Below are 24,264 nucleotides of genomic sequence, written 5' to 3'. Positions count from 1 at the left end.
CTCATCTTTAAAACATACAGAGTAACTGTATCTACCTCATATGGGGCTGTTGTGAGGATTAAATGATTGTTTTTAGAGGCCTGGAAGAGTTCTGGAAGTACTGTAAGCCCTATAGCAATGTTAGCTATTATTCGTATTATTATTATTATTGTTTTCTTATTACTACGTCCAAGGTCGTACACTCAGTGGTGGAAAATGCAAAGAGGCTTGAGGACTCCTGCTCTGGTACTGTCAGCCGCCTGAAGCGGGCCCACAAATCTGAGCCACGCTGACTGTGTGAGTGCCGGTGTAAAAGGTCCAAGCCTGGTGTGAGGTGACAGGGCCAGGTCTGCTTCTGGCTCAGGGGGATGGGGCGAGGCACCAGGCAACAGTATTGATTAAGCACTCACTATGGGCCAGACAGTGAACCAAGTACTGAGATAGAAGACATGGCAAGGACCAGCCCTCAAGAGCTCATGGCTAGTGGGGCGGCCAACAGCATTGGCCCCACGGGCCCCATGAGCTCGTGGAGGTGGCCCTTGCTCTTAGGGCAGTGCAGAGGCTGGACGAGGGAGGGACGGGGCTGAGACTGAGAGAGAGCTTTTTTTTTCCCCTGCTTTATCTCTTCAAACCCTCCCTGTACACAGTTGTATATCTTAGCTGCTGGTCCTTCTAGTTGTAGGATGTGGGACGCCGCCTCAACGTGGCCTGATGAGCGGTGCCATGTCCGCACCCAGGATCCGAACCCTGGGCCGCCGCAGCGGAGCACGCGAACTTAACCACTCCACCATGGAGCCAGCCCCGAGAGAGAGCTTTTGAAGGAGGTGACAGTCTTAAAGAATGAGCAAGAAATTAACAAGGTGAAGGTAGCCTTTCAGCTGACTAAAGAGAGGATGGGATTCCAGCCGATTAAGATGCCGGAAAAGAACATTCCTGGCAGAGGGAACCCCACAAGCCAAAGCACATGGTCCTCAAGGGCAGGCTATCCTTGCAGAATGGTGAACGGACCAGTCCAACTAAGCCTGGGAGAAAGAACCAGAGAGAGAAGGCCTAACTGTAGAGAACCTGGAACACCCTCCAGGCTGAGGAATTTGTTTTTAACCTGGAGGAACGGGGAGCCAATGAACATTGTGAGTAGCAGAGACTGAGCTTGCAGGAGAGTCTCCTGGCCATAGCGGAGGTAGGGAGGACTGGAGTGGAGAGAGAGTCGATGCTGTGGGCCCAGTTCTGCGATGACTGCAGGAGCCCAGAGCTTTGGGCAGTCACACGGGAGCAATGCAGACAGTAGTTACTGAGTGTATCAGTTAGCTCCTGCTGCATAATAAACCACCCCAAATGTAATGATCGTGTGAGTGGTTTGACTGATCTCAGCCAAGGCGGCTCACCTCTCCACATGGGGAGCTGGGCCCACACATGCCTGTGCAGCCTACGAGCCTACGAGCCTCTCTCTCATGGGGACAACATGTGGGGGGACTGGAGGGCGGAGAAGCCAAGCCAGGAGGGCAGCACAGGATCACCCCTGAGGAACATCAGGGTCTCCACCCGGTGCCTGGTGAGGCCAGGGCAGCAGAAAAGAAGAGAGTCCTGTATTCTCCCAAGGAGAGAGAACACCAGGCCTCTGAGCTCCGGCACTCTGCCATCATCCCTCAGGGAATGAGCTCAGTCTGCTTGGAGAACCAGTAACATACCACATCATACAACACTGGACCATTCATAAGGTGTTCTCCCACACTGCATCTCACTTGATCCTGGCGGCTACGCAGCAAATCTGGTTTTACTATATTCCCTATTTTACAAATGAGGAAACTGAGGCAAGAGAGGCTAAGGACCTGGCCCATGGCCACAGGCTAGAAAATACAGGACCCAGGATTTGAATCCAAGCTGCCTGACCTTCAAGTTAGCCAAGCAAAGGGAACCGGACAATTGGGGAAGAGAGGCTTATTCCAGGAATGGCAGGTGATTCTTGTCCACAAGAAGAATTTGAGTTAAAAAGTGATGAAAAGTGAGACTCAGGAGGTCGGCAGGAGCGAAGAATTTCAGACATTTTATCAAGATCGCAGTAGGGGACCTTTGAAAGATCTGAAACAAAGGAACCCTCGATGTTCAGCAAACAGGGAGTGAATGAATGATTGAGTGGATGGATGAACGACCAGACTTTGTAAAGCTCACCCCGGGACAGGGTGGAGGATGGGGAGTGGGTGTTAGGTTTACAATCCAAAGAAGAAATGGTGAGGGCCTGTGCCAGGAAAACTGTTGGGAATGGAAAGGGAGAGACAAATTTGAAAGATATTTCAGAGAATTAACCAGGCTGGTTAGCAACAGGAGATGAGGAAGAGTGGAGTCCAGACGTGCAGATTTCTGGCTGCAGTGATCGAAGCCCCAAAATATGGAGTATGCGTGTTTGGGGTTTACCAGCACAGATGTTGATTGAGTCCCCAGGAAAGCCAGGAGCTTCTCCGGGGACAGTGTGTGGAATGACATGTGCCAGGCAAGAGCAAACCCCAGGGAGGACCAACAGGTAAGGGTGGGAAGAAGACAGAAAATAACAGCCAGACGACGGGAGAAAACAGAAGAGGATCCTGGAGACCACCTTAGAATCTATCTAGTCTCATTTTCCTCTTAGTACTTAACACGCAACATCGTATTATATATTTATTCACGTATAGTCTGTCTCTCCCACTAGAATAAGAACTCCACTGGGGCAGGAGCTTTGTATCCACAGTTCTCAGAACAGGGCTTGGCGCACAGTGGGCCCTGGCGCATTAATTCATCTTCTGAGTGAGCGCGGAGCTAGCGCTGAGAAGCAGGTCCGCAAAAACCGGCACATCCCCAGTCCCATCTTTACATTCTGCAGTTCTGCACTTTGGCCAGTGGGTGGCGCAGCCATGTGCGTGAGGCTGCGGGTTACACGTTGCCCAGAACCTGAAAACAGGGCAGTTCACAAAAGCGAGCAGTGAGTGGATCTAAGCATAAACATCATTTGTCCACCTGCTTAGCAGACATCTGTCAAACACCAACCGCGAGCCAGGTCCATGCTTCCTCGAGCGCTCTGAAATCAGGTTGGGCTGAGGGGGTGCGAGGTCTGAACGCCCCTGGCACAGATGGAGCCTGCCCCTTTATGGGACAAAGGATCAGGATGAGGGCGGAGGGTTGGTGTAAAGGGCCCTGCAGGACTGTTGCAGCTTCAGGGCAGGTCCGTGAGCTCTCTAACTCTAGCGGAACGTATTCTGGGGTCAAACAAACCTGGATTTAAATTCCAGCTCTCCCACTTCCCTGCTGTGTTGGCTTAGCCAATATTGGCCCTTTCTTAGCCTCAATTTCCTAATCTGTCAAATGGAGATCCTAATAGTACCTGCTTCGAAGGATACTGAGAATAAAACAAGAGGCCCTTGGCACAGTGCCTTTCACAAAGCAGGAATATTATTCTTAAATAATTAAGAAAAATTAAATATTCTTAAAAATCGAACATAACCAATATTCGTATAGCTCTTTACAAAGCTATCTCAGCATTTGTTATATCATTAAGATAATTCTCATAATAACCCTGCAGATTTCTTTATTACCCACTTCCACGATAAGAGGACTATGGTTGTCAGATTATATAACTTGCCCACAATCCTACAGCTCGTAAAGTAATGGACTCAAGCCAGGTTTGGCTGAGCAAACAATCTGTGTTGTCCCCAGCGTGGCAGGAGCTATGCCAGGTGGTGAGGCTCACGGGTGGATAAGGTTGCAGTCTAGGGGAGGGCCAGCACATGCAGACCATTCCCAGAGGATGGGTTAGATATTGAGACAGACGGATGCCCGGACGGCTATGGGACCATAGACAAAAGTTACTTGGCCCAACTGGGAGATTCCAGAAAGGCCTCATAGACTGGCAGCCCCTTAGCTAAGTCTTGAAGGCTGAGTAAGAGTGAGCCAGGAAAAGAAGGGGAAAGAGAACTCCACATTCCATGCTAAAGAAATCCCATATGCAAAGGAATCTGTCATGAAACAAGAGCACTAACTTCAAATCCCACGTCCAGTGAGCAGTACGTGCCTTCTCCAACCTAACTCAGAAGTCACCGAGGGAGCCAGCGAAGGGCCCCTCTGTGTGCTCTCCTTGTCCAATGAGCCTTTCCCTCAAAGCACTCATTAGTTTGTAATTATTCCTTGGGGCTCTCTAGAGCAGTGCTCCTCAAACACTGATGTACATACAAATTATCTGGGGTCTTTCTTCAGTGCCGATTCTGGTTCCGGCGGTCCTGAGGCAGAGCACCAGTGGCTGCATTTCTAACAAGCTCCCAGGTGATGTGGCTGCTGCAGGTGCATCCCGGGCACACGCTCTGAGTAACAGAGGTCTCCCATCAGCTTCAAGAGGGCAGGCCGTGTCTGGCTTTACTCAGCCGTGATATGCACAGACTGGGACATGGAAGAGGCTGAGCGGGAGAAACGGAAGGAGGAATGTCGGAGGGAAGAATGGAATGCGGCTGTGCAGGACTGCCCCCGGGACACTGGACGAAGGAGGATTCCAGGTGTGAGGGCTGCTGATTAGGATGAGCCCAGAGGCCCCTGGGTGTCCTCCCTCTGCTCCAGTCAGCTCTCCCAGCATGAACACAGCCCTCTCTCTGGCCCTGCCTGAGTCCTGGGGCCGCAGCAGAACAGTGATGCCTAAAAGCAAAGAAACACAATGCCGGCAACAGACATCCACCCCCTGGCTCAGCCAGGTGTCTCTGAGCTGTCCCCATGCTCAGCCTGCAGCCTTCTCCCCAGCCTGTGATCCAGCCAATCAGACTGGGGTCCCTCCTCCACCAAGAGGACGGGTGTCGCCGAGAAGGCAGCTGAGAGCTACCCCAACAGCCGCCACAACCCCCCCAGCCCAGGCACCCCCTCTCCAGAGCCAGCAGGAAGCAGCCCATCCCCAGTGTCACACCATGAAGAGTTTCTGCACAGTTGTCCCAGCAAGCAAGGAGACTTCTCCCCTTTGCCCACCCCCACAAGGCTCACTCATCCGCCACCCCCAATTCTACGCACCCCCCCACACACAGTATAAAGAGTGCTGACCTCCGCAGCAGATGCCCATGACAGAGCCCTCACCCAGGGGGTCTTTCATTTATCCAGTCAACAAATACTGACTGAGCACCTGCTGTATGCAGGTGCTGATCTAGACACAGCCATACTGCAGGGCCAAGACACGTCATTCTTGTTGTCAGGGACCCTCTTTCTAGTAAGGGGAGACAGACAATAAATGAACTCAGTGATGAAGAAAACCAAGTGAGGGGCTGTAGTGGAGAGGAATTGAAGGGTTGTTATATAGGGTAGCCAGGCCTTACTGAGGATGTGACATTTAAGCGGTGCCTCATTGACAGGAAGAAGCCAGCAAGGCAAGGACGCAGAAAAGACTTTCCAAAAGAGAGAAGGGTGAGGTTCAGGGCCCGGTGCCAGGAATGAGCTTGGCTTATTGGCACACAGAAAGGCCGCGGGCAGCACAGGCAGGGAGGCGGGACCGGAGGAACTCAGGTCCCCGAGGCAGACCCCTCCCGAGCCCAAGGTGCAGGTGCTTGTGGGGAATGGAGAGGAGTTCAAAAGACATTCCAGGTAGAATGCGGAGCCCCTGGAGGGTTTGAAGCAGAGGAGCGGCAGGATCAGATTCAAGTTGTTAAACAGACCACTCGCCAGCTTTGTGGAGAATGCACTGTGCGTGAGTTGAACACAGTCCCGCCCTCCAAAGAGCTCAGCATCTGCGCGGGGCTCCATCATGTGCTGGGAGCAGGCAGATGGCCCAGCTGACCTCTGCACCTCTCTGGTGCCTCTGGCCCTGGGCAGTATAACCTTCCGTGTCAGTGCTGCTGAGCTGTGTCAGCCAACGCGCCCCGGTCAGCCATCATTGGAGACCCACCAGCTGGCTGATGGAGTGTCTGAGGAATCCCGGAAGCACAGCCAGGGCCCACTTGGGTGACCAGGTGGACTTTGGAGGAAGCCCCCACAGTGCTGCCCGTGGCCTGGCACCAAAAGGATTTTCCCAGCCTGTCCAGGCGAGCGTGGCCAACGGCAAACCAAGACCAAGGAGTCAAGTGAGCCTGACGCTGTAAATCACTGGGCACAGAAGCAGCAAGCAAGTCGACCAGCAACTCTGGAATGGGACGGAAACCCTCTGACCCAGCTCCACTCTGCCCTCTGTCCAGCTGATGTCCCATGCGAAATAAAGTCAGATGATCACCCCCAGCATATACTCTAGTCCAGAAGGCCAAGGCCTTCTGATCTGGGGAGCACTTCTCAGAGACAGCCACGGAGCTGGGTGGTGGTTCCATACAGCGTTTAGCTGCAGAATCCCTGGTTTCCATAAACTGGTGTAAAGAACCTTATTACATAAATAGGTGGAAGCTTTACCTCCCTGGTGGAGCCAGGATGCGCTTCCCAAACCCACTCCTATCCTCCCTCACTGGTAGCTTTGGGCAGCCACTTGTCTTCTCTGGCCTCAGTTTCCTTCTCTCTCAGTGCAGGACTGGACTGTGTCTCCCTGCCCCACCTCTCCACACGAGCCCCTAGCGCTTGGCCGCAGGGCTCAGAGAAAGTCCTCAGGGGCCCCCCAACACAGGGAGAGAGACGGGTGCCCCACATCACCCTCCCAGATGTGGGACAGTCTGTAGGGCTGGTGATGGGGAGGGGCAGAGCAAGGAGGCAGGCCCCCAGCCGCCTGCCTGAGTCCTGGATGACAGGAGAGTAGACTGCACATGGCCGCCACCCCTGCGATGGAGGATAATTCGCGCCGTCTGTCCCTTTCATGAGCAGAACCCCAGGTTCCCACTCATGCCAGCCCCTGTCTGAGGCTGGCTGTGGCCTCCTGGGGCCGGCGCCCAGCTCTGGGGACCCGCTCTGTCTGGGAGCCTCTCAGATCTTCCCAGGCTTCAGTCACTCAACAGTTAATGCATTTTTCCTGACTGACAACAAGCACAACAAGCAAAACAGTCAACTATTTTTATCTCCGGATTAATCACAAAAGGCTCACGCTTCCACCTTCCCTGTGATTAAAAATTAGGAGACCAAGCTCTATGTTGGTTGAGGATAATAACCAATCCTGTGAGGGGGATGGATGAATAATGCATCTCCAGGCTCCGGTGCTCCAGACTCTCTCCCCTCCCGGCTGCCCCAGCCCAGGGCCGGTCTGAATGTGTAGGTAATGAGTTGCCCCCCTTCCATTGGAACTACAGCTGCCAAGGGCGACTGCTGATTTCTATTCAGCCCACTGGCCCCCAAACATCCTTCCTCCTCACCCACCCCCTCCCCACACACCCCGGCCCGTCCGCACCCTGCTACCCCATCTGGTGCGCACCGAGGCGGAGGCCAATCAATAATGCATAGCTACATGAATAACCGGCACCATAACCACTTATTTGGGAAGATGTAATCAGGACCCATTCTGAGGGTGGATGTCTGTGTGTGTGCATGTGTGTGCGCCTGGGCACACGCAGCACAGTCCCACAGACCTCCCCTCATCTGCGCTCCCTCTAATCCAATATTCCAAAACACAGCCCTGGAGAGGCGGGAAGGAAGGGCCTGGCCTGCACTGTGTGTGGTTTTGGGAGAGGCCTCCTCTGTCTCCACTGCGAGCACAGCACGTCACGCCACGGAGCCAAGGCCTAGAGACGGTTCTCAAACTTGGTCATACACTGGAACCCTCTGGGGAGCTTTACAAACTCCCGGTGCTCAGGGTCCACCTGCAGAGGCTGGGACAGAGCTGGGCAGGGTGTGGCCAGCCAACAGGATTTTTAGAACCTCCCCAAGAAGGTGGTAGTAGGCAGCCAAGGGTGAGAACCGCTGTTTGAGACCCAACAAATGTCAGTGCCAGAGAAACTTTCCAGACCCCCCTGCTGCACTTTCACATTTTACGTCTGAGGAAATAAACCAGGAGAAGGGACTGCCTTCGCAGGTTGCCCTCTGATTGAGGCACGGTCCACAATACGGCACCACTTGGCTCATCACTAGGGAGGCCATGGAGACAAGGATTTGCTGTTGTCAGTGCCGCTGAGCAGATCCCAACTCTAGCAGCCCAGTGGACTGCAGAGCAGAACCCTGCCTGGTCTTTTTGCTCCATCCTCTCACCTTTCGGCGCTGTATCAGACAACGCTCCGCTATTCATAGGGTTTTCATGGTCAAGTTTTTCAAAAGTGGGTGGACAGGCCCTTTTTCCTAATGGGACAAGCACGGCCAGGCATTTATTCTATTCCTGAAGCTTCAAACGGTTCTTTCCAACACTCCTGCTCTGGGCAAGCTCAGCCGGAGCACCTCCACCCTGGGCACCTGGTGGAGAAAAAGCGACAGGATGAAGAAGGAGGAAGCGCCGGCCTCAGCCCTGCCTGCCTAGCAAGTGGCCTGGCCCACTGCACGCAGACAAAATTCCCCTCATCAGCAACTGTCAGCCCACCCCCATTTATGGAAAGCCCTCATTAGCCTCCCTTTTGCTCTCCGGCCACACCCACACCAAGGAGGCCTCTGGCACTAATGAGGGGGTAAGGGGTGGGTGGGGTGGGGACTGTCTCTATCGTCCAGCCCACACCCACCATCTGCCTGAGCCCAGGCCCCCTGGCAGGCAGGGCAGGGTTGGATGAGGCCAACTTCCTCCCTGGGCCAGGAGCGGGCAGAGTCCTGGAGCTGGTGAGAGCATCTTGGAAGGCTGAGGGTTGGTTTTTCCTCAGAAAGTAGAAACGGAGGTTGGCACTCACTGGACGGGAGTTCTGAACTAGGCCTCCTGGAGCCCGGGAGCGGGGGCAGAGCCACCAGCTGGAGGTGCACTGCTTTGGGTCCTTACCTGGCCCCAGAGCCTCCTGGAGTTTCCTGAGACGCCAGGGTACACCAGGAGAGTGGCAGCAGGGGGCGACCCTGGGCTGTGCAGCTCCTAGGGCGGGACTAGCCTGGAGCTGTCCAGAGCTGCTGCATCTGTCTTCCCCCAGCCCACGACCACAGGAGCTTGCACAGGGCCTGGGTGCCAGGATGGACCTTCTCTGGCAATGAGGCAAAGAAGGCCCTTTGCGCCAGGACCCCAACTTGTCACTCAATTACCCCTTCCTCCATTGACTGAGCAAACATGTGGCTCAGCCCTCCCCAGACCTCCAGAACTGACTGACCCAGCCCCTCCCTGGGCGGGGTAAGACTATGGATTCCTCAGGTGGTCTCCGGGGAGCCCTGCCCCATCTCTGGTTTGTCCAAGAAGGAGAGGCAGGGAGCAGCAGAGGCCTGAGACCCTCGATGTCCACAAGCACGAACATCAGAATACACTCTGTGACCTTAGGCCTGCCACTTAACTTCTCTGGGCCTCTTCTCCAAACGACGGTCATCTGCCACTGTCATTGCCCATCTTGCTTCCCATGGTCATCATGGGGGTCAAAGGGGTGACTCCATTGGAGATGCAAATGTTTATGGAGCTTCCGTCAGGCACCAGGTTCTCCACTGGGTGCTGTGGGAGTCAGGCTCCCCACGGGGGACATCCCTCTCCTCCTGGCTCTCCCCACCTCTCAGCAAGAGCCCGGAGTCTCAGACCAGCTATGTGAATGTAGTGGAAGTGTGAGAACCAGGACGGGAGACACTCTCGCTGGCTCTGGGAGGAGGGGCTGGGGCGCTCTGGAGGAAGGAAGTGCTAAGGAGATGAAGGGTTCACAGCCCCTGAAACCTTGTCCCAGCCTTGAAAAGTTGCCTGCCACCTGTCCCCTGCGAGGGAAGGGGCTGACCTGTGGCTCCATGCATCAGAGGACCTGGCTTCCAGTCCTGGCTCTGCCACTCATTTGCTGTGTGACCTTGAGCAAGTCACTTAATCCGGCTGAGCCTTAGTTTCCAGGTCTGTGCAATTAGGATAATGATACTGTTTACCTCACAAGATCGTTGTGAGGATTAAAGTAGACAACACATGTGACTGTGCTTTGTTTAAAAGTAAATATATAAAGTTAAAAAGAAAGGAATATGGCTGTTATTTCCGAGCGAGCTCTGCTTCCTGATCTGTGAAACGAGGCTAATGATGCCCGCCCTGTCCCCTCACAGGCTCGTCGTGAGCAGCAGATGAGAGGGCGACATGAACATCCTCTGCAAATAAACACGCAGTGCATATGTCAGGGATTATTGCTGATGTTGCTACTGTTATAATACAAGGGGATTACACATTTTATTAAAGTATGATAATTATTGTTTGTCATTGGCTCCATAAAATCCGCCCAGCCCAGCCTGCCAGCCCCGCGGGAGGGGAGGTGCCCTCACTGAACTCTCGACTCCTGTCCCCGCAGTGCCGCCCGACGACCCCGTCATCCTGGGGGGGCCTGTGATCAGCCTGCGGGCGGGAGACCCCCTCAACCTCACCTGCCACGCAGACAACGCCAAGCCTGCGGCCTCCATCATCTGGCTGCGGAAGGGAGAGGTCATCAACGGGGCCACCTACTCCAAGGTGAGGCCTGGGGGCGGCCTGGGGAGGGGCTGGCTCTCTCTAGGGCATGTCTCTCTGTCGCTTTGCTTCTCACTCTGTTTCTCTGTCTCTGTCTGTCTTTTTCTCTCTCTGTCACTTCCTCTCTCGTGCTACAGCTCCGTTTATCTGAGCTTTTCTGTCTCTCTCACTGTAACTGTCTCTCTCTCTCTCTTTCCTGGGGTCATTGCTGGGCTTGGTGGGGACCCTAGGAGCAGAGGAGGAGATACAGGGGCAGAAGTGGCCTGGGGTTGCCAGATAAAACACAGGATGCCCAGTTAAATTGGAATTTCAGATTAACAACAAGTAACTTTTTAGTATATATAAGTAGGCCCAAATATTGCGTGGGGCATACTTATGGGTCATACGTATACTAAAATATTATTCATTGTTTATCTGAAATTTAAATTTAACTGACTGTCCTGCATTTTTATCTGCTAAATCTGGCCACCTTTCCAGGGCTGTCAGGTAAGGCTGTTTAGGTTCTTCCTGCCCATGGTGCCTGGCTCAGGGGACAGGGAGGGAAATCCAGCCCGTTATCCTTCACCAAGCCCTGCGCCCTGCTGTGCCCGCCCGTAGGGGCACTTTTCTCTAATCCACACAAACTACCACGAGCTGGAAGTGCCTGGACTGGCCCCTGCATTAGTCGTGTTTCTTCTTTTCTATATTTTATGGTGCTTTGACATCCTGAGGCCTTGCAGAAAAGGAGGGACTTCCCCCTCCCAGGGTTGGCTAGTTCCTGGAGACAGCAAACACCATGCTGAGAACACACTTGATATGTGAACCAAACAATCCTAGGTCCATACCCTCACTACCCTCTTGCATCAGGCTCCTGTAGTCCCAGACACTAACCTCTGCCCTAAATCACCCAAGGCCAGGTACTGGATAACCAGAGGTCTCCCCCATAGCCCAGAGCCTGCCAAAATGATTCAAACTATCCAATCCAAGCCTGTTCAGCTGCTTACCCTGCCTTCATTCATTCTTTCCCACAAAACCACGATAAAGGCTCGCACCCACACTTTCCCTCCCTCCCTCTGCCTCCTGACTGACCCTGGTGCATCCCTCTCTGGCCCCATGTGGCCCCACCTCTTCAGAACTGTGTGTAACAAACTCCTTTCAGTGGTGGTCATCTCCTGCTCTGTTGGCCTCACCATACCTGAATAAAAACAAAATCCCAGACACATTTTAAAACAGCCCCCACCAAACTCCACTCAAGGAGACTGAAGAGACTCCCAAACAGGGTGTATGTGCCACAGAGCATTTAAAGATGAATGGGACCTCGGAGGATAGCCCGTCCAGCTCCTTTGATCTGCAGACAGAAAACCAAGGCCTGACAAGCGAAGTGACTGCCCTTCTCAGCTGACCAGCAGGCAGGAGCTGCGGCCTCATGATGCCCAGGCCCTGGCCCTTCCTCTGCTCCTCTCAGGATGGCCTCAGACAGACAGGCAGCTGCTCAGAAGCTGTATCAGGGCCGAGGGCAGGCCAGCACCCCAGGCTCTGGCACTGGAGGTCCAGACCTCCAGAACCCCGGCTGTCCTCTCCCAGTGGCTCTCCTTGGCCTCGGAGAGTGGGGAGCTACATGGCCTGCTCCCCACACCCACCCCACCACCAGCTTTCTTCCTGGGTCCTGGAAAGACAAGCAAGGCTTTCACCATCAGTGGAGGATATGAGGCAGGACTGTCCCTTCTCGGAGGGTGTGCCCTTCCTGTCCAAAGCTGACCACCTGCCAAGGAGTCAGCCCCAGGGCTGCCAATCAAGGCCTGGATCCCTGACCCCACACAGAGCCTGGTACCAGAACCCAGGACAAATACTATCTCTCAGGGGTAAGTCTACCCAGAAAGAAGCTGCCAATTGAGAGAGAAATCCCTCAGTCATGGCCTGGGCTGGAGCCACCCTGTTGTGTTACGAAATACAAAAATATGACCCACTAAATGTATCATCCCAACAAGGATGAAAAGACAGAAAAGGGTATTTCTCCCAGGCTGGGCATCTGTCCAGTTCCTCCCTGAAGCAGGGCCAGCCTGGCCCCTGCCAAGGCTTATTTCCCACAGAAGAAATGCCCCCCTCTCAGGTGAGAGAGAGCTCGGAGTCAGCCTGCTGGACCTGTCCAGGGGCCACCTTGCCCCCAGCGTGCTGTCCTCGTCCACATGGGGAAGGCGCCACAGAGAGCCTGGCACGCTGCTGTCGAAGCCCAGAGCAGGGCAGCCATGCTCCACCCTCGGCCCCCACCAGGTCCACCCCTGCCGCCTGTGAGGGAATGCGGTGCCTGGCAGCGGGGCCTGCCTCCAGTCCCTGCTCTGTGGAACCTCAGGAAGGTCATTCCCTGGGCCTCAGTTTCCTCGTCTGTAAAACAAAGGGGCTGGATTACACAGTCTGTCTTAATCTGCCGGGGCTGCCATAACCAAATACGACAGACAGGGGTTTAAACAGCAGACACTTATTTCTCACAGTCCTGGAGGCTACAAGTCCAAGATCAAGGTGTCAGCAGGGTTGGTGTCTGGTGCCACCTCTCTTCCTGGCTTGCAGACAGCCACATTCTCGCTGTCTCCTCCCTGTGTGCAGAGAGAAAGACTGTGACCTCTGGTGACTCTTCCTCTTCTTATAAGGACACCAGTCCCATTGGATTAGGGCCCCACCCTTATGACCTCATTTAACCTTAATTACCTCTTTAAAGGCCCCATCTCCAAATACATCACATTGGGGGTCAGGGCTTCACCATACGAATTCCGTGGGAACACAATTCAGTCCACAACAGCTGCCTGCCAGCCCCGACAAGCTGCAAACCTGTGACTTGGAGGACTTGGAGAAGGGCGGGTGGTCTGGCAGTGCTCCTCCGAGCCTGCCCTTTGCTGTCCTGTCCCCAGGACTGCGAGGACCATTAACAGAGGCTCTGCTGGTGTCCTGAAGGCAGAGTAGCCCCACACAGGCCGTGCATGGGGAGGGGCCGGGCCATGAACCGCTGACAGAGAGAGAGGGACAGAGAGCCAGAAGGAGAGAGCACACAGGTGCACACACAGTCCAGCGGAGTTTGAGGTCTGGAAAAGACCCTGCAGGGCAGCCCTCAGTCTTTGTCACATGGTGCGTGGTTAAGCCTGTGGGCCCAGGAGCTGGGCAGCTTCAATTAGAATCCAGGCTCTGCTGCCTTCTAGCTCTGTGATGGCGGGCAAGCTACCTAACCTTGTGCCTGAGTGTCACCGTCTGTACCACGGGAGCAGCAATAGCACCTGCCTCAGAGGATGATTGTGAGGCCTGACCGAGAAGAGTGCCTGGCAGAGTGAGCTCGCAATAAGCACAGCTGTTAGGGCCACTGCATGTCCCTCACTCAGTCCTCACGGGCCCCAGCGTCCACCTTGCCATCCACGTGTCCTAGTTGAGAATGTCGTGTCACAGCAGAGCAGGCCCCATGGCTCTAGAGACCTGTGTTCAAACGTGAGCTCCATCACATATTATGGAACTTAACCTCTGCCTCAGTTTCCCCAGCTGCAAAACAGGTTGATAATAACCATGGGCACCTGTTAGGATGCTCTGAGACTGAAAAGGAAGTATACGTTGAGACCACTGTGTGTGGAGGGGAGTCAGGCCTTCATAAATGTTAGCTGCTATTCTTGGGTCCCTCCTCCCAGAGCCCTGCCTCACCCACCCCAGGGCTCCCTCCCCAGAGGTCACACAGCAGCCCTGGCTTTGTAGCTTTGTAGAACATTCTTTCTGCTGTTCCACTGTGTGGCCAGCAGGGGAAGGAGGAGCTGGTAGGACTGAGGACAGCCAGGCCCTTTCCCTGGAGGAGAACAAGGAAGAGCAGGCACCTCTGGCCAATCAGCCAGCACAGGCTGGTGGTGCCTCTCCTTGAACACGGTCACCAGAGCGCCTGGAGCCAGCGTGCTTGCTGAGTGCCTGGGGCACCCAGCGGGTGCAGAAACCTGGGAGCCAGTGGCAAGGCCTCTCCCCAAGTCCTCTGTTCCTGGACACCAGCCTCAGGCCATCTTCTCTGGGACTGGCACCAGCATGGAGGCCACAGGAGATTCACTTGGAAAGCCAGCAAATACACAAACCAGGAGAGGCAGGACAGGTTGTGAAGAGGAAGGAAGAGAGGATAGGCTGAGCCCAGAGAGAAGTCTTTCCTGCGAGCCAGCCCCCTGCTCCATCTGCTACTTCCCAGCAGCTGCCAGGTGGGGGTGAGGCCTGGACCCTGGTGTGGGGCGTAGACAGGAGGTTGCTTGGTCGTGGAATGCACAGTCATGTACATATCTACCTTGAAGCCCCTGACCCTCCAGCCTCACCTCTCTGCTTCCTCCATCTTCAAGCTGCTGCCTGCCCAAGGGGACGCCCACCCACCACCAGGACCAACGGCCTCATTAGGGCCCATGCTAAGAGGAGCTCTGAACAACACCCCTCGGGGCCCTCACTGGGGCCCAGCCCCCTCCATGGGCCCCTCCACTGTGCACTCGCTCCCCACCAGTCACCCCAGCACCTCCCCATCCCAGCTGTCTATCTTAGGGGCCTAAGGCTCTATTCAGTGTGGTAGCCGCCACTCACTCTGGCCTCCTTTGTGAAGGGCATCCCCTCTGGCCCCAGGGCACAAGACTGGTGGTTCCAGAACGGCACAGTGCAGTTCTCCACCTTCTCTTATATCCCTTATGCAACTCACATGACAACAGGCCTTAATGGATTCCCCAGGCAGCTATAAAAAGGGGAAGCAGAGAGACGATAAAAAAAAAAAAAAAGGACACAGCAGGTGGGGGAGGTGAGTGGTGGGGGGGAAGAGAGAAGAGGCCTTGTTGCCAGGCAATCAGTCCTCTCCAAAGGCCTTTCCAAACTGTTTGCATATCAATAAACTTCCCATATTTAGCACCAGGGTTGGGGCACCCACCCACTGCATTCCCTCTGAACCTCCAACCTCCCTCCCCTGTGGTCCCTGGCACAGGCAACACCAGGGCTCCCACCTCTTGGGGCTCAGCCTGGCTCTCTACTGCTCAACTGAGGCCCTAGGGGCTTTGGAAAGAGCGGAGCAGCCACTGCTGCCCACACTGGACAATGGAACAAAGTGCATTACGTCCGCGGCCAGCCCAGCCTCGCAGGCCACTGCCCATTGAATGCCAAGTACCTGCTCTCCCTTGGTGGGCAGGAGCTGGGTGCACAGACAGGAAGCAGCACAGGGACAGGCAGGGTTTAGAGAAGAGCCCCAGGCCTCACTCAGCCCCTGGAACAGTTGGGAATGCTCCCTGGAAGCCGTTAGTGGACGGAAGCCCATGGACATGCACACAGGTGGAGGAAGGCTCCTGCTCGGGCACACACTCCTGTGCACGTGAGGCATATGCACCCTGCCCCTGGTCACGTCTGCACAAACCAGTAGGCTGGGTCCTAGTGGACCCACAGGAGCTGCCATCAGGGTCACATGGGGTGGCCTAGGCAACTTGGAGGCTGAGATCTGGCAGCACACTAGTGCCCTGGTGGACCAAACTGGAGGGAGGGCTGCCCCAGGCCCAGAAGGTGGTGGCCCCAGAAAGGAGTGACTTGCCATTAATAATCCACTTACCCTCCTGAGCTGATTTGCATGCTAATGGAGGTTTCTGAAGCCAGAGGTGGGGGAGCTGGGGCCCCCAGTGTGTCCCCAGAGCTAAGTTCAGTGAAGGGAAGACAGAGAGGAGGAGCTGGGAAGGGAAGGGAAGTGGGGCTGTGACAGGAATCAGCAAATGATAGAGTGTTCCACCTGGCCAGTACCTTCAAGGCCACAAAGTCCAAAGGTTTCATTTGCATATGAGGAAAAGGGAGATTTATAAGAGAGGAATGAAGGAGAAGAAAAGACAAAGAAGAAAAATAAGGAAGAAGGAAGTGACAGGCTAAGCAAGGAATGAGGAAGGGAGAAAAACTAGGTGAGACGGCAGGCCAAGCGCTGGCAAGCAGACAGGCCCCCCTCAGCCAAGGCCAGCTCTTCCCCCTGCGGGCTCGCCTCCCTCCCCAGGAGCATCCTAGCCCCGCACCTGCCACCCCAGCTGGGGCCCCTCGGGCTGGGGCCAAGGGAGGTGCTCAGGGCCTCCCCCGGGAGCTGCGCTAGGCTCCTGCCTTCCCCACGCTCCCCTTGCTTAATGAACACGTCTCCCTTTTCTCTAATTAGGTGGAACAAACAACTTGAACCAGAATTTTTATTTCCCAGAAAAGCTCACGCCCGGACACAGTAAATATGTCATTAATCATCATTCGAGGCGGAGGAGCACCCTGGGTGCGGGGGCAGGGAAGCAGTCAGCAGGCCTAATTAGGAGCTCAGCTCGGCCTCCCTTCCCCAGGCACCCAGGCGGCCCTCAGGCCCCACTGCCCAGAGCTGAGCAGCTGGGGAGTTCCTGGAAGAGTCAAGCTTGTGTAAATGTGACCTTGTTAGCACCATGGAAAAGTAAAGAAAAGGAAATGGCGAAGAACAATACCGACCTCCCGCTCCCTCCACCCTACCCTGAGGTCTCATTTTCGTTCAGGAAATTGTTCTTATTATCCCTTGGCTATTTATAGACACATGAGTTCTGCAGAAGAGCCCTGACCCCCACGCCTGTTACTGTGGTGCAGCCGCTGCTCCTTCTACTCCGCCTTGGCTTGGGGGACACCCTCCCCGCACCCCTGTTGGCTGGCCTCCAGTTCAACGCCCTGGCCCTGAGCCTGATCTGAAGCCCCTTACCCCACTGGCTGCTGAGATTGACCACATCACTCTTCCCCAGCCCCTCTCCAAGGACCCCTCTGTCCAGGGCTGAGGCCACCACCCCACATCCCAGGAAAGAACAGGCTATGAAGCCTCAAGCCGCAGGAGGCGGCGTAGGCCCCAGCAGTTCGAGAACATAGAAGAGAAGCCGTGCTGGCCTCTGCGTGCTCTTGGATCTCTCTGACATCTCGAAGTCTGGCCTCGTCTAAAGAAGTTTGTGCTGCTCTAGACAGAGACTCAGGTCCCGCTCTCCCAGGGCTGGAGGCCACAAGCTTTGCCCCACGTTAAGAAGGACCACACTGGACTGTGGGCCCAGAGAGCAGGTTCTAGCAGCCTCCACGTTGCTGCCAACCAGCTCAGTGACCTGGGAGGCTGCTTAACTGAGACAACTGCTCCCACCTCTAAGCGGGGATCATGCTGACTGATGTGGGATAGGCGAGCCGAAGAGTTGAAAGAAAGATCTCTTGAACTCTCAAGGTCTGGCAGTAGTGCTCTTTTATTTAGAGAATAGTGTGGAATAGCATGGGGACAGGACCAATGGGCAGTAAAGAGCTGCTGCAAACATGGGTTGAGAGTAGGGCTAAATTTAAGGCATAGGTATGTGAGTTATCTCTTTACAAGACAAAGGAAAGAATATGTAAAAACTGATGTTAAAATGGTATCAGTGCAGGTGGGGTCTGGTTATTGGGTGGTCCTGTAACTTTTAGATAAGAATCAAACTGGATTAGGTAAATGGCAGAAGCCACCACCTTAAATATTATCTTCAGCTAAAGACAAAGGAGGATGTTGTTGGGGGGCGGGGGGCTCAGTTACATGAGGTTATCAGACAGTAAACAACTTAAGTCCTTGCCTTCCCCATTAAGAGTTTCCAGAGATAAGGCCATCCCTCCTTCCTCCTGGTGCAGAGAGGAAGATACCCCCCACAGATGGAGACTTCCTTCACAAATGCAAATGTCTCTCATCAAAGGGCAAGCAAATTCCACTCCTCAGAGCCTCCTTCTCATCTGCAGTTTTTAAAAGTAACCAGCCTAAAATAATCCCCATCACTGACCACTCTCCAGCTCTCAGGGAGCTGTGCTGGGAGGGTCGTGGGCTCCGGCTGATGTGGGCTTTGTGAGTCAAGGAGTCGAAAGAAAGATTTCTTGGACTCTCAAGGTCTGGTAGTAGTGCTCCTTTATTCAGAGAATAGCATGGAGTAGCATGGAGACAGGACCCATGGGCAGTAAGAGTTGCAGTGGGTTGAGGGTAGGGCTAAACTTATAAGGCATAGATATGTGAGTTGTTTCTTTACAAGACAAAGGAAAGATCATGAAAAAAGTCATTAAAATGATATCACTGTAGGCAGGGTCTGGTTATTGGGTGGTCCTATAACTTTGGATAGAAATCAGGTCAGATCAGGTCAGGACGTCAGTCCTCTGTTTCCCGGAGGGTGATATAGATCAGTGTGTAGGGCAGGGCGCCTTGGGCTTCTCTCCCTGGGGCAGCCTTGATCGTTATCATGGCCACCACGCTCAAGCACAAACTCCAGCCCTGCCCAGCAAGTTCCTGACTCACTCTGAACTCAGTTTTCTCTCATGCTAAATAGAGATAATGCACCCTTCCTTCCAGGGCCTGGCGAGAATGAGACGATACCGTTGTTATTTTAAGGGAGGTTGGAGGAAGTAGAGTCTGTTCATCTATTCCCTGTCTCGGGAAAATAAGATTGCACCCTGCCCACCTCCCTAGAGGGGGTCAAGTCCCTTCTAGGGGTGGCGATTCAGAAGCGGCCCCCCTGCCCAGCACCCCTCCCCAGCAGCACCTACCTCAGTGGGTCTCCAGTGAGCTCGGGATACAGGCTCCAAACTAGTGGAAAGGTAGCTAGAGTGGGGTGCAGCAGAGGGAAGGGGGAGCAGCAGTGACGGGAGAATAGCCACCATGAGCCATGACCTCATGGTCCCAGGAAATAAAGGAACAGAAGACAGGAGACCAAGGGCTTCAGGATCGCATTAGTTTCCTAGGGCTGCCCTAACCGAGTACCACAACAGGTACTTAAAACAACCGAAGCTTATGGGCTCCCAGTTCTGAGGCCAAAAGTGTGAAGTCAAGGTGCCGGCATGGCCCTGCTCCCTCCAAAGGCCCTGGGGAATCCCTCCATTCCTCTCCCAGCTCCTGGAGGCTCCTGGCGTTCCTTGGCTTGTGGCGGCATCACTCCAATCTCCGCCTCCTCCTCCATATGGCTCCTCCTCTGTCTCTCTGGTCCTCTCCTCTTCTGATGAGGACACCAGTCATTGGATTTAGGTTCCACTCTAAATCCAGGATGGTCTTGTCTCAAGATGCTTAGCTAATTACTAATTGCTTAACTAATCTGCGAAGACCCTCTTCCCAAATAAGGTCACATTCTGAAGTTCTGGGTGGACATGAATTTGGGGGGACACTGTTCAACCCACTGCAGGACCCTCTTACTTACTTTACCCCCAACTTGAAGTGTGAGTTTGGTCAAGCCCCAAAGCCTCTCTTGATCACACCTGTCTTCTCAGCTGTCAGATGAAAATAATGGCGCCTGTCCTGCTTATGACTTGTTCAGGGCTCTAATGAGATCAGGAAGTGAAACACTTCGAAAAGCTGCGGAGGTTTATATAGATAAAGTAATAACACATTCAGTGTACATTGATTCTGCCCGCATACCCCTCCCACCCCTCCTGCTCTTACCCCCAGGCCCCACAGTGTGCCCCCTGCCACAGACTGCATCACTGCCTCAGGTCCCACAGCAGCACCTGTGGCTCCCATCTTAGTGCTTCCTGGAGACTAGAGACTCCCCCGGACCAGAGGCAGATAGATGCTCACTCATTTCTACATAGGACCTGCAGCCTGGTTTCTGTTGGGCGCAGCCTCGTTTCTTTTATGCTTTGGGGTATGCAAGCCCAGGCTGATTTTTGTGCATGATGGAAAACTTTCTAGTCCCTTTTACCTTCCCCAGCCCAGCCCTCAGCCAGGCCAGGGAGCAAGGGTAACTCCCGGCTCTGTGCAGAGACCAGTGCCCCTAGGTGTCCTGAACTGACCTGCCTCCATCCACAGGGCTCCCTCCTCCTCTCTGAGGCTGGGGCATGTCCTCCCCTACCTGCTCAGACCATCCCAGCCGAGTGACGTGGGGCCCTCTCTCCCTGCCCCCCAGACCCTGCTTCGCGATGGCAAGCGGGAGAGCATCGTGAGTACCCTCTTCATCTCCCCCGGCGATGTGGAGAACGGGCAGAGTATCGTGTGCCGAGCCACCAACAAAGCCATCCCCGGAGGGAAGGAGACCTCGGTCACCATCGACATCCAGCGTGAGTACTGATCGGCCTGGACCTGGGGGGGACCACATGGCCCCTGGCCCAGAGCACAGGTTGAGGGAAGGGGCCAGGCCTGGACAACCAGCTCACCAGAACCACACCCCAGCATCTTCAGGCTCCCTCCCCATGGGATGCGAGATGGCTCAGCCAGCTCAGTGGACTGGCCAGGTTTGTGTTTATGGGCACCCAAAGGATCAGCTTATCCTTCTTATTGTCACATGAAGTAAAAACATCACAGATGAGGGGCCGGCCCTGTGGCTGAGTAGTTAAAGTCCGACACGCTCCACTTTGATGGCCCAGGTTCGTGGGTTCAGATCCTGGGTGCAGACCTGCTCCACTCATCAGCCGTGCTGTGGAGGCATCCCACATACAAAGTAGAGGAAGATTGGCACAGACGTTAGCTCAGGACTAATCTTCCTCAAGCGAAGAAAAAGAAAAAAGAGGAAGATTGGCAACAGATGTTAGCTCAGGGCGAATCTTCCTCACCAAAAAAAAAATCACAGATGAGGGTCCTGTGCAAACAGCATGTTCAAGTCATATTTCCACACCTATATGAGGTAGAACCTCCACATCAATAAACATCATGGTCAGCCCCTGGCCCTGCTGGCCTAGCCAGGTGACCGCATACCTGCCTTGGAGGGGAAGCTGGAGCAGAGATGCTGGGAGCTGAAGGATACCCGGGGCCTCCAGAGTGCGGAGACAGCACATGCCTGCTAGCGGGTATAAAGAGGCCCCTCTATGGAAGGTCAGTCAAGGAGAGAAGAAGAAGAAGAAGAAGAGCAATTATTCAGTCAGCCCATACATTCCATGTGTTATCTCACTTAATCTTCACAGCCATTCGGAGTCGGTATGACTGTGGTCCCTATCTGGGGAAACCGAGGCACTCAAAGGTTAATTAGCTTGCCCAAGGCCACGTAAGTTTCAGATGTAGGCAGCCCAGCTTCCCACACTGGTAACCCATCTTCTGCATGTCCACTTGGGGAGCCTCAGCAAGTGTCAGTTATTACGAGTAATACTAACCATAATGATGCTTTAAAGCTCTACCAGCATCGTGCTCCAAAAGTCATCTAAAGAGCCTCCTAAAGGCCTCCTAACAGTCTCCCCAAAGTGCCCGTCACCCCAGAGAGCAAGAAGCTCCCAGGTGGTCCAGTGGCCTTCCTCTCAGTACTGGCCTAGTTTAGGTTTGAAGCATCAGCTGTCAAAGGTCAACCGTTCTTCTTTGAAGGCCCCTCCCTGCCAGAGGCGATGATGCCACCACGTGCTGGTGGCTGCTTTGGTCGTAGGCTCTGAATGACAAGGCTGGAGGTACTGGCATTCACTTCCACCTCATCATTTTATTCATTTTAAATCAAATTCATTTGAAAACACTTCTCGACAGCCCTGGTTGGACTCTGCACTCCGCGTGGCTCTCCAGGAAGCTGGAGTCCAGGGGAGCGGTATCCTAAGGTTTCCAGAGCCCATCCTGGGAGCCAGAGAACAGAAGTTCCCACTCAGCCTCTAGAACCCTGGCAGGTGCCGTTCAGATTCCAGAGGGCAGAAGAAACAGTTGTAACCCTCAGATGGGGTCGCTCTAGACACCCAGACACAAAAGCTGAGTTCTCGGAGAAGGCTTTATCTTCCTTATCTTGCCACCAGCTACTAACTCCCTTCTCCCTCACAACCTACACCAGGCAGAAGGGCTCTTCTTCCATCCTTCATTCAATGAGAGCCAAGAACAGCAGGCCTCTTGCCAGGCCTAGGCCCAGGGTGACGGGAGCGAGGTGCTCACATGGAGAGTCATGTGAGTACAGGGTCGCCTAGAGAGGAATGCCACCCTCCCCTGGCCCTGGTCCAGGGCCTGGCTCTCCACACTCACCTGCTTCTTCTGTGTGGCAGCTGGGATGCATAGCTGTAAGCCCAGCTCCTGAGCAAGCATGATGCTGTGGGATCAGGTTGTCCTTTATCAAGGAAGGCAGCACTGCCCATGAGCTGTGGGGGCCCAAGCATGTCACTTCACCCCAGGGACTCCAGTTCCCGTCTAGTTTGACCGAATGGCATCCAAGGTCTCTTCTTGCCCAAAACTGACCATGAACCAGAGCACTTTCCAGACACAAGCCAAGTCTGGGGGGAATGAGGGTGGGAGACTCAAGACATCCAAGCCTCCTTCTGCCAGGTTGCTGGTGTGACCACTGCAAAGCCTGCCACCTCCTTCCTCAGTCTAGTCAGGAGGCCTGTGCCAGCTATGGAACCCCACACAAGAGAACCCATCCAGGATGCTCCCTGCGGCGGCAGCCTGGGCCCTGATGGGGAGAGATCAGAAAGAAGCAGTGTTTCTGCTCCAGGCCATTATCACCTCTCCTGTCACAAGAAAGTCATCATAACAACAGCCCATCCTGACTTTAAAAGATATTCTTCTAAATTCACTCTAAAAAATGGTCAGTTTACGTCTGCATCAGAGGATGCCAGCCTTGCTAGGTCTCTGGGCCCTTGCTGGCTTCCTTTCCATGGACGGCCCAGCCATGGGAGGAGAGAGCGTCAGGAATGAGATCAGCGGCCCCTCCAAGGCAGTACAGGTCGTGGTTAAGGTGCAGCATTCTTCCTGGTTTGAATTCTGCCTGAGTGATGTCAACCTGGTTATTTAACTTCTTTGTGCCTCAGTTTCCTCATCTGTATGTGGAGGTAACAGTGCTCACCTGGTACGGTGGCTGTGAGGATTTAACTAAACCATTCGGGGGACGTCCCTAGCACAGCTCCTGGCACGTGGTGAACACTGGGCACCTGCTGGCTCTTGTCAGCAGGCACAGTCATGGATATGTGGCTGCCCCTCCCCCGGTGCCCCCGCAACCCTAACAGAGAAGAGGTCTCCATCCACTTGACCCCTTGCGGAAGGTGTCTGCATGTGTCTGCCAAGCAAAAGCACACACTCTCTCCACCCCCGCCTCCCCCTCCTTCCTCCTCCATTTATTCATTTGCTCATTCAGTAAGCGTCCAACTGTTTACTGTGGACACCACGGGCTGGATCAGAGCTGCCTTTGCAAACCTGCTCATTTTCTCAGTCAACCAAGAAGCATCCAAACTCAGCAAAAGCACATTTGTTGTTTGTTTCCCTTGGTCTGTATATGTTACCCAACGGAAGACAAAGCCCCCAGATTGAGTAATGGGAGAGAAAGCTTAACACCCGCAAAGCCTCGCTACATCTGGACTCTGCAGCCAGCTGCCAAGTTTCAAATGGATGTGCCATAAACTCACTGAGTCATGGAGTTCTCTCCTTTCCCACCCCTCCTCAATGCACTTCTTCCCCTGAACACACTCACGCACGCACACACACACACACATATGCTCACGAGCACAGGTTGCTGATGGAAACACTAACAGACTCTCAGCTGTAACATCTGTTCAATGCGATCTCAGTTCCACCAGCTACATCAAAGCTGCCCTCCTGCAAGTTATGCAGCCGACATCACAAGTGGGATTAAAATCATGTTTAATAGTTGGATATGACATAAACTATTTATGCCTCTGGAACCTGGTGGACTCCTGAAAATTCATATCCTGCACACACAGAGGAGAGGGGTGGAGAGAGGGACACCGGCACCTCTAGGCCTGGGGTGGAGGTGCAGATGAGACTGAGAGTGTGAGAGCTTCCTAGGGGCCCATTCTCCTGAGGCCTTTCAGGAGAGGCTGGGTGTCAAGGATATTGCAAAGAAGTAGGGAAGCTGCAGGAGAGAGGCAGCCACAGGATAAACAGAGGATGGCAGGTACCCGATGGAGGAGGGGATCAGGCAGCAAGAGGGGTCCTCCAACAGGTGTGTGTTCCATCTCCCTGCTCCCAAAGACTCATCATTTTATAAAGGATGCCCAGGTGGGGACAGGCCTCCCGGAACTGCCCCCTC

At 54.3% G+C, this 24,264-nt stretch overlaps 1 protein-coding gene and 1 long non-coding RNA gene across 3 annotated transcripts in view; one reads left to right on the top strand and one right to left on the bottom strand.

The window, feature by feature from the left end:
- KIRREL3 (kirre like nephrin family adhesion molecule 3) overlaps nucleotides 1-24,264 on the top strand; it is a 535,215-nt gene that overhangs the window by 479,950 nt on the left and 31,001 nt on the right. For both annotated transcript variants that reach the window (XM_023645119.2, XM_023645117.2), the window contains exons 6-7: nucleotides 10,230-10,387; nucleotides 20,236-20,386. In XM_023645119.2, the coding sequence (XP_023500887.1) occupies nucleotides 10,230-10,387; nucleotides 20,236-20,386 (309 nt within the window). The remainder of the gene's footprint in view (nucleotides 1-10,229; nucleotides 10,388-20,235; nucleotides 20,387-24,264) is intronic.
- LOC111774252 (uncharacterized) lies at nucleotides 8,129-16,071 on the bottom strand. The gene is made up of 3 exons (XR_002809129.2): nucleotides 15,936-16,071; nucleotides 11,489-11,558; nucleotides 8,129-8,259 (listed from the first exon to the last, which is right to left on the bottom strand). It is a non-coding gene; the product is annotated as an uncharacterized lncRNA (long non-coding RNA).

Source organism: Equus caballus, chromosome 7 (assembly GCF_041296265.1).
Source record: "Equus caballus isolate H_3958 breed thoroughbred chromosome 7, TB-T2T, whole genome shotgun sequence".
Classification (NCBI taxonomy): domain Eukaryota; kingdom Metazoa; phylum Chordata; class Mammalia; order Perissodactyla; family Equidae; genus Equus; species Equus caballus.
This window is presented reverse-complemented; position numbering and strand designations above follow the sequence as displayed.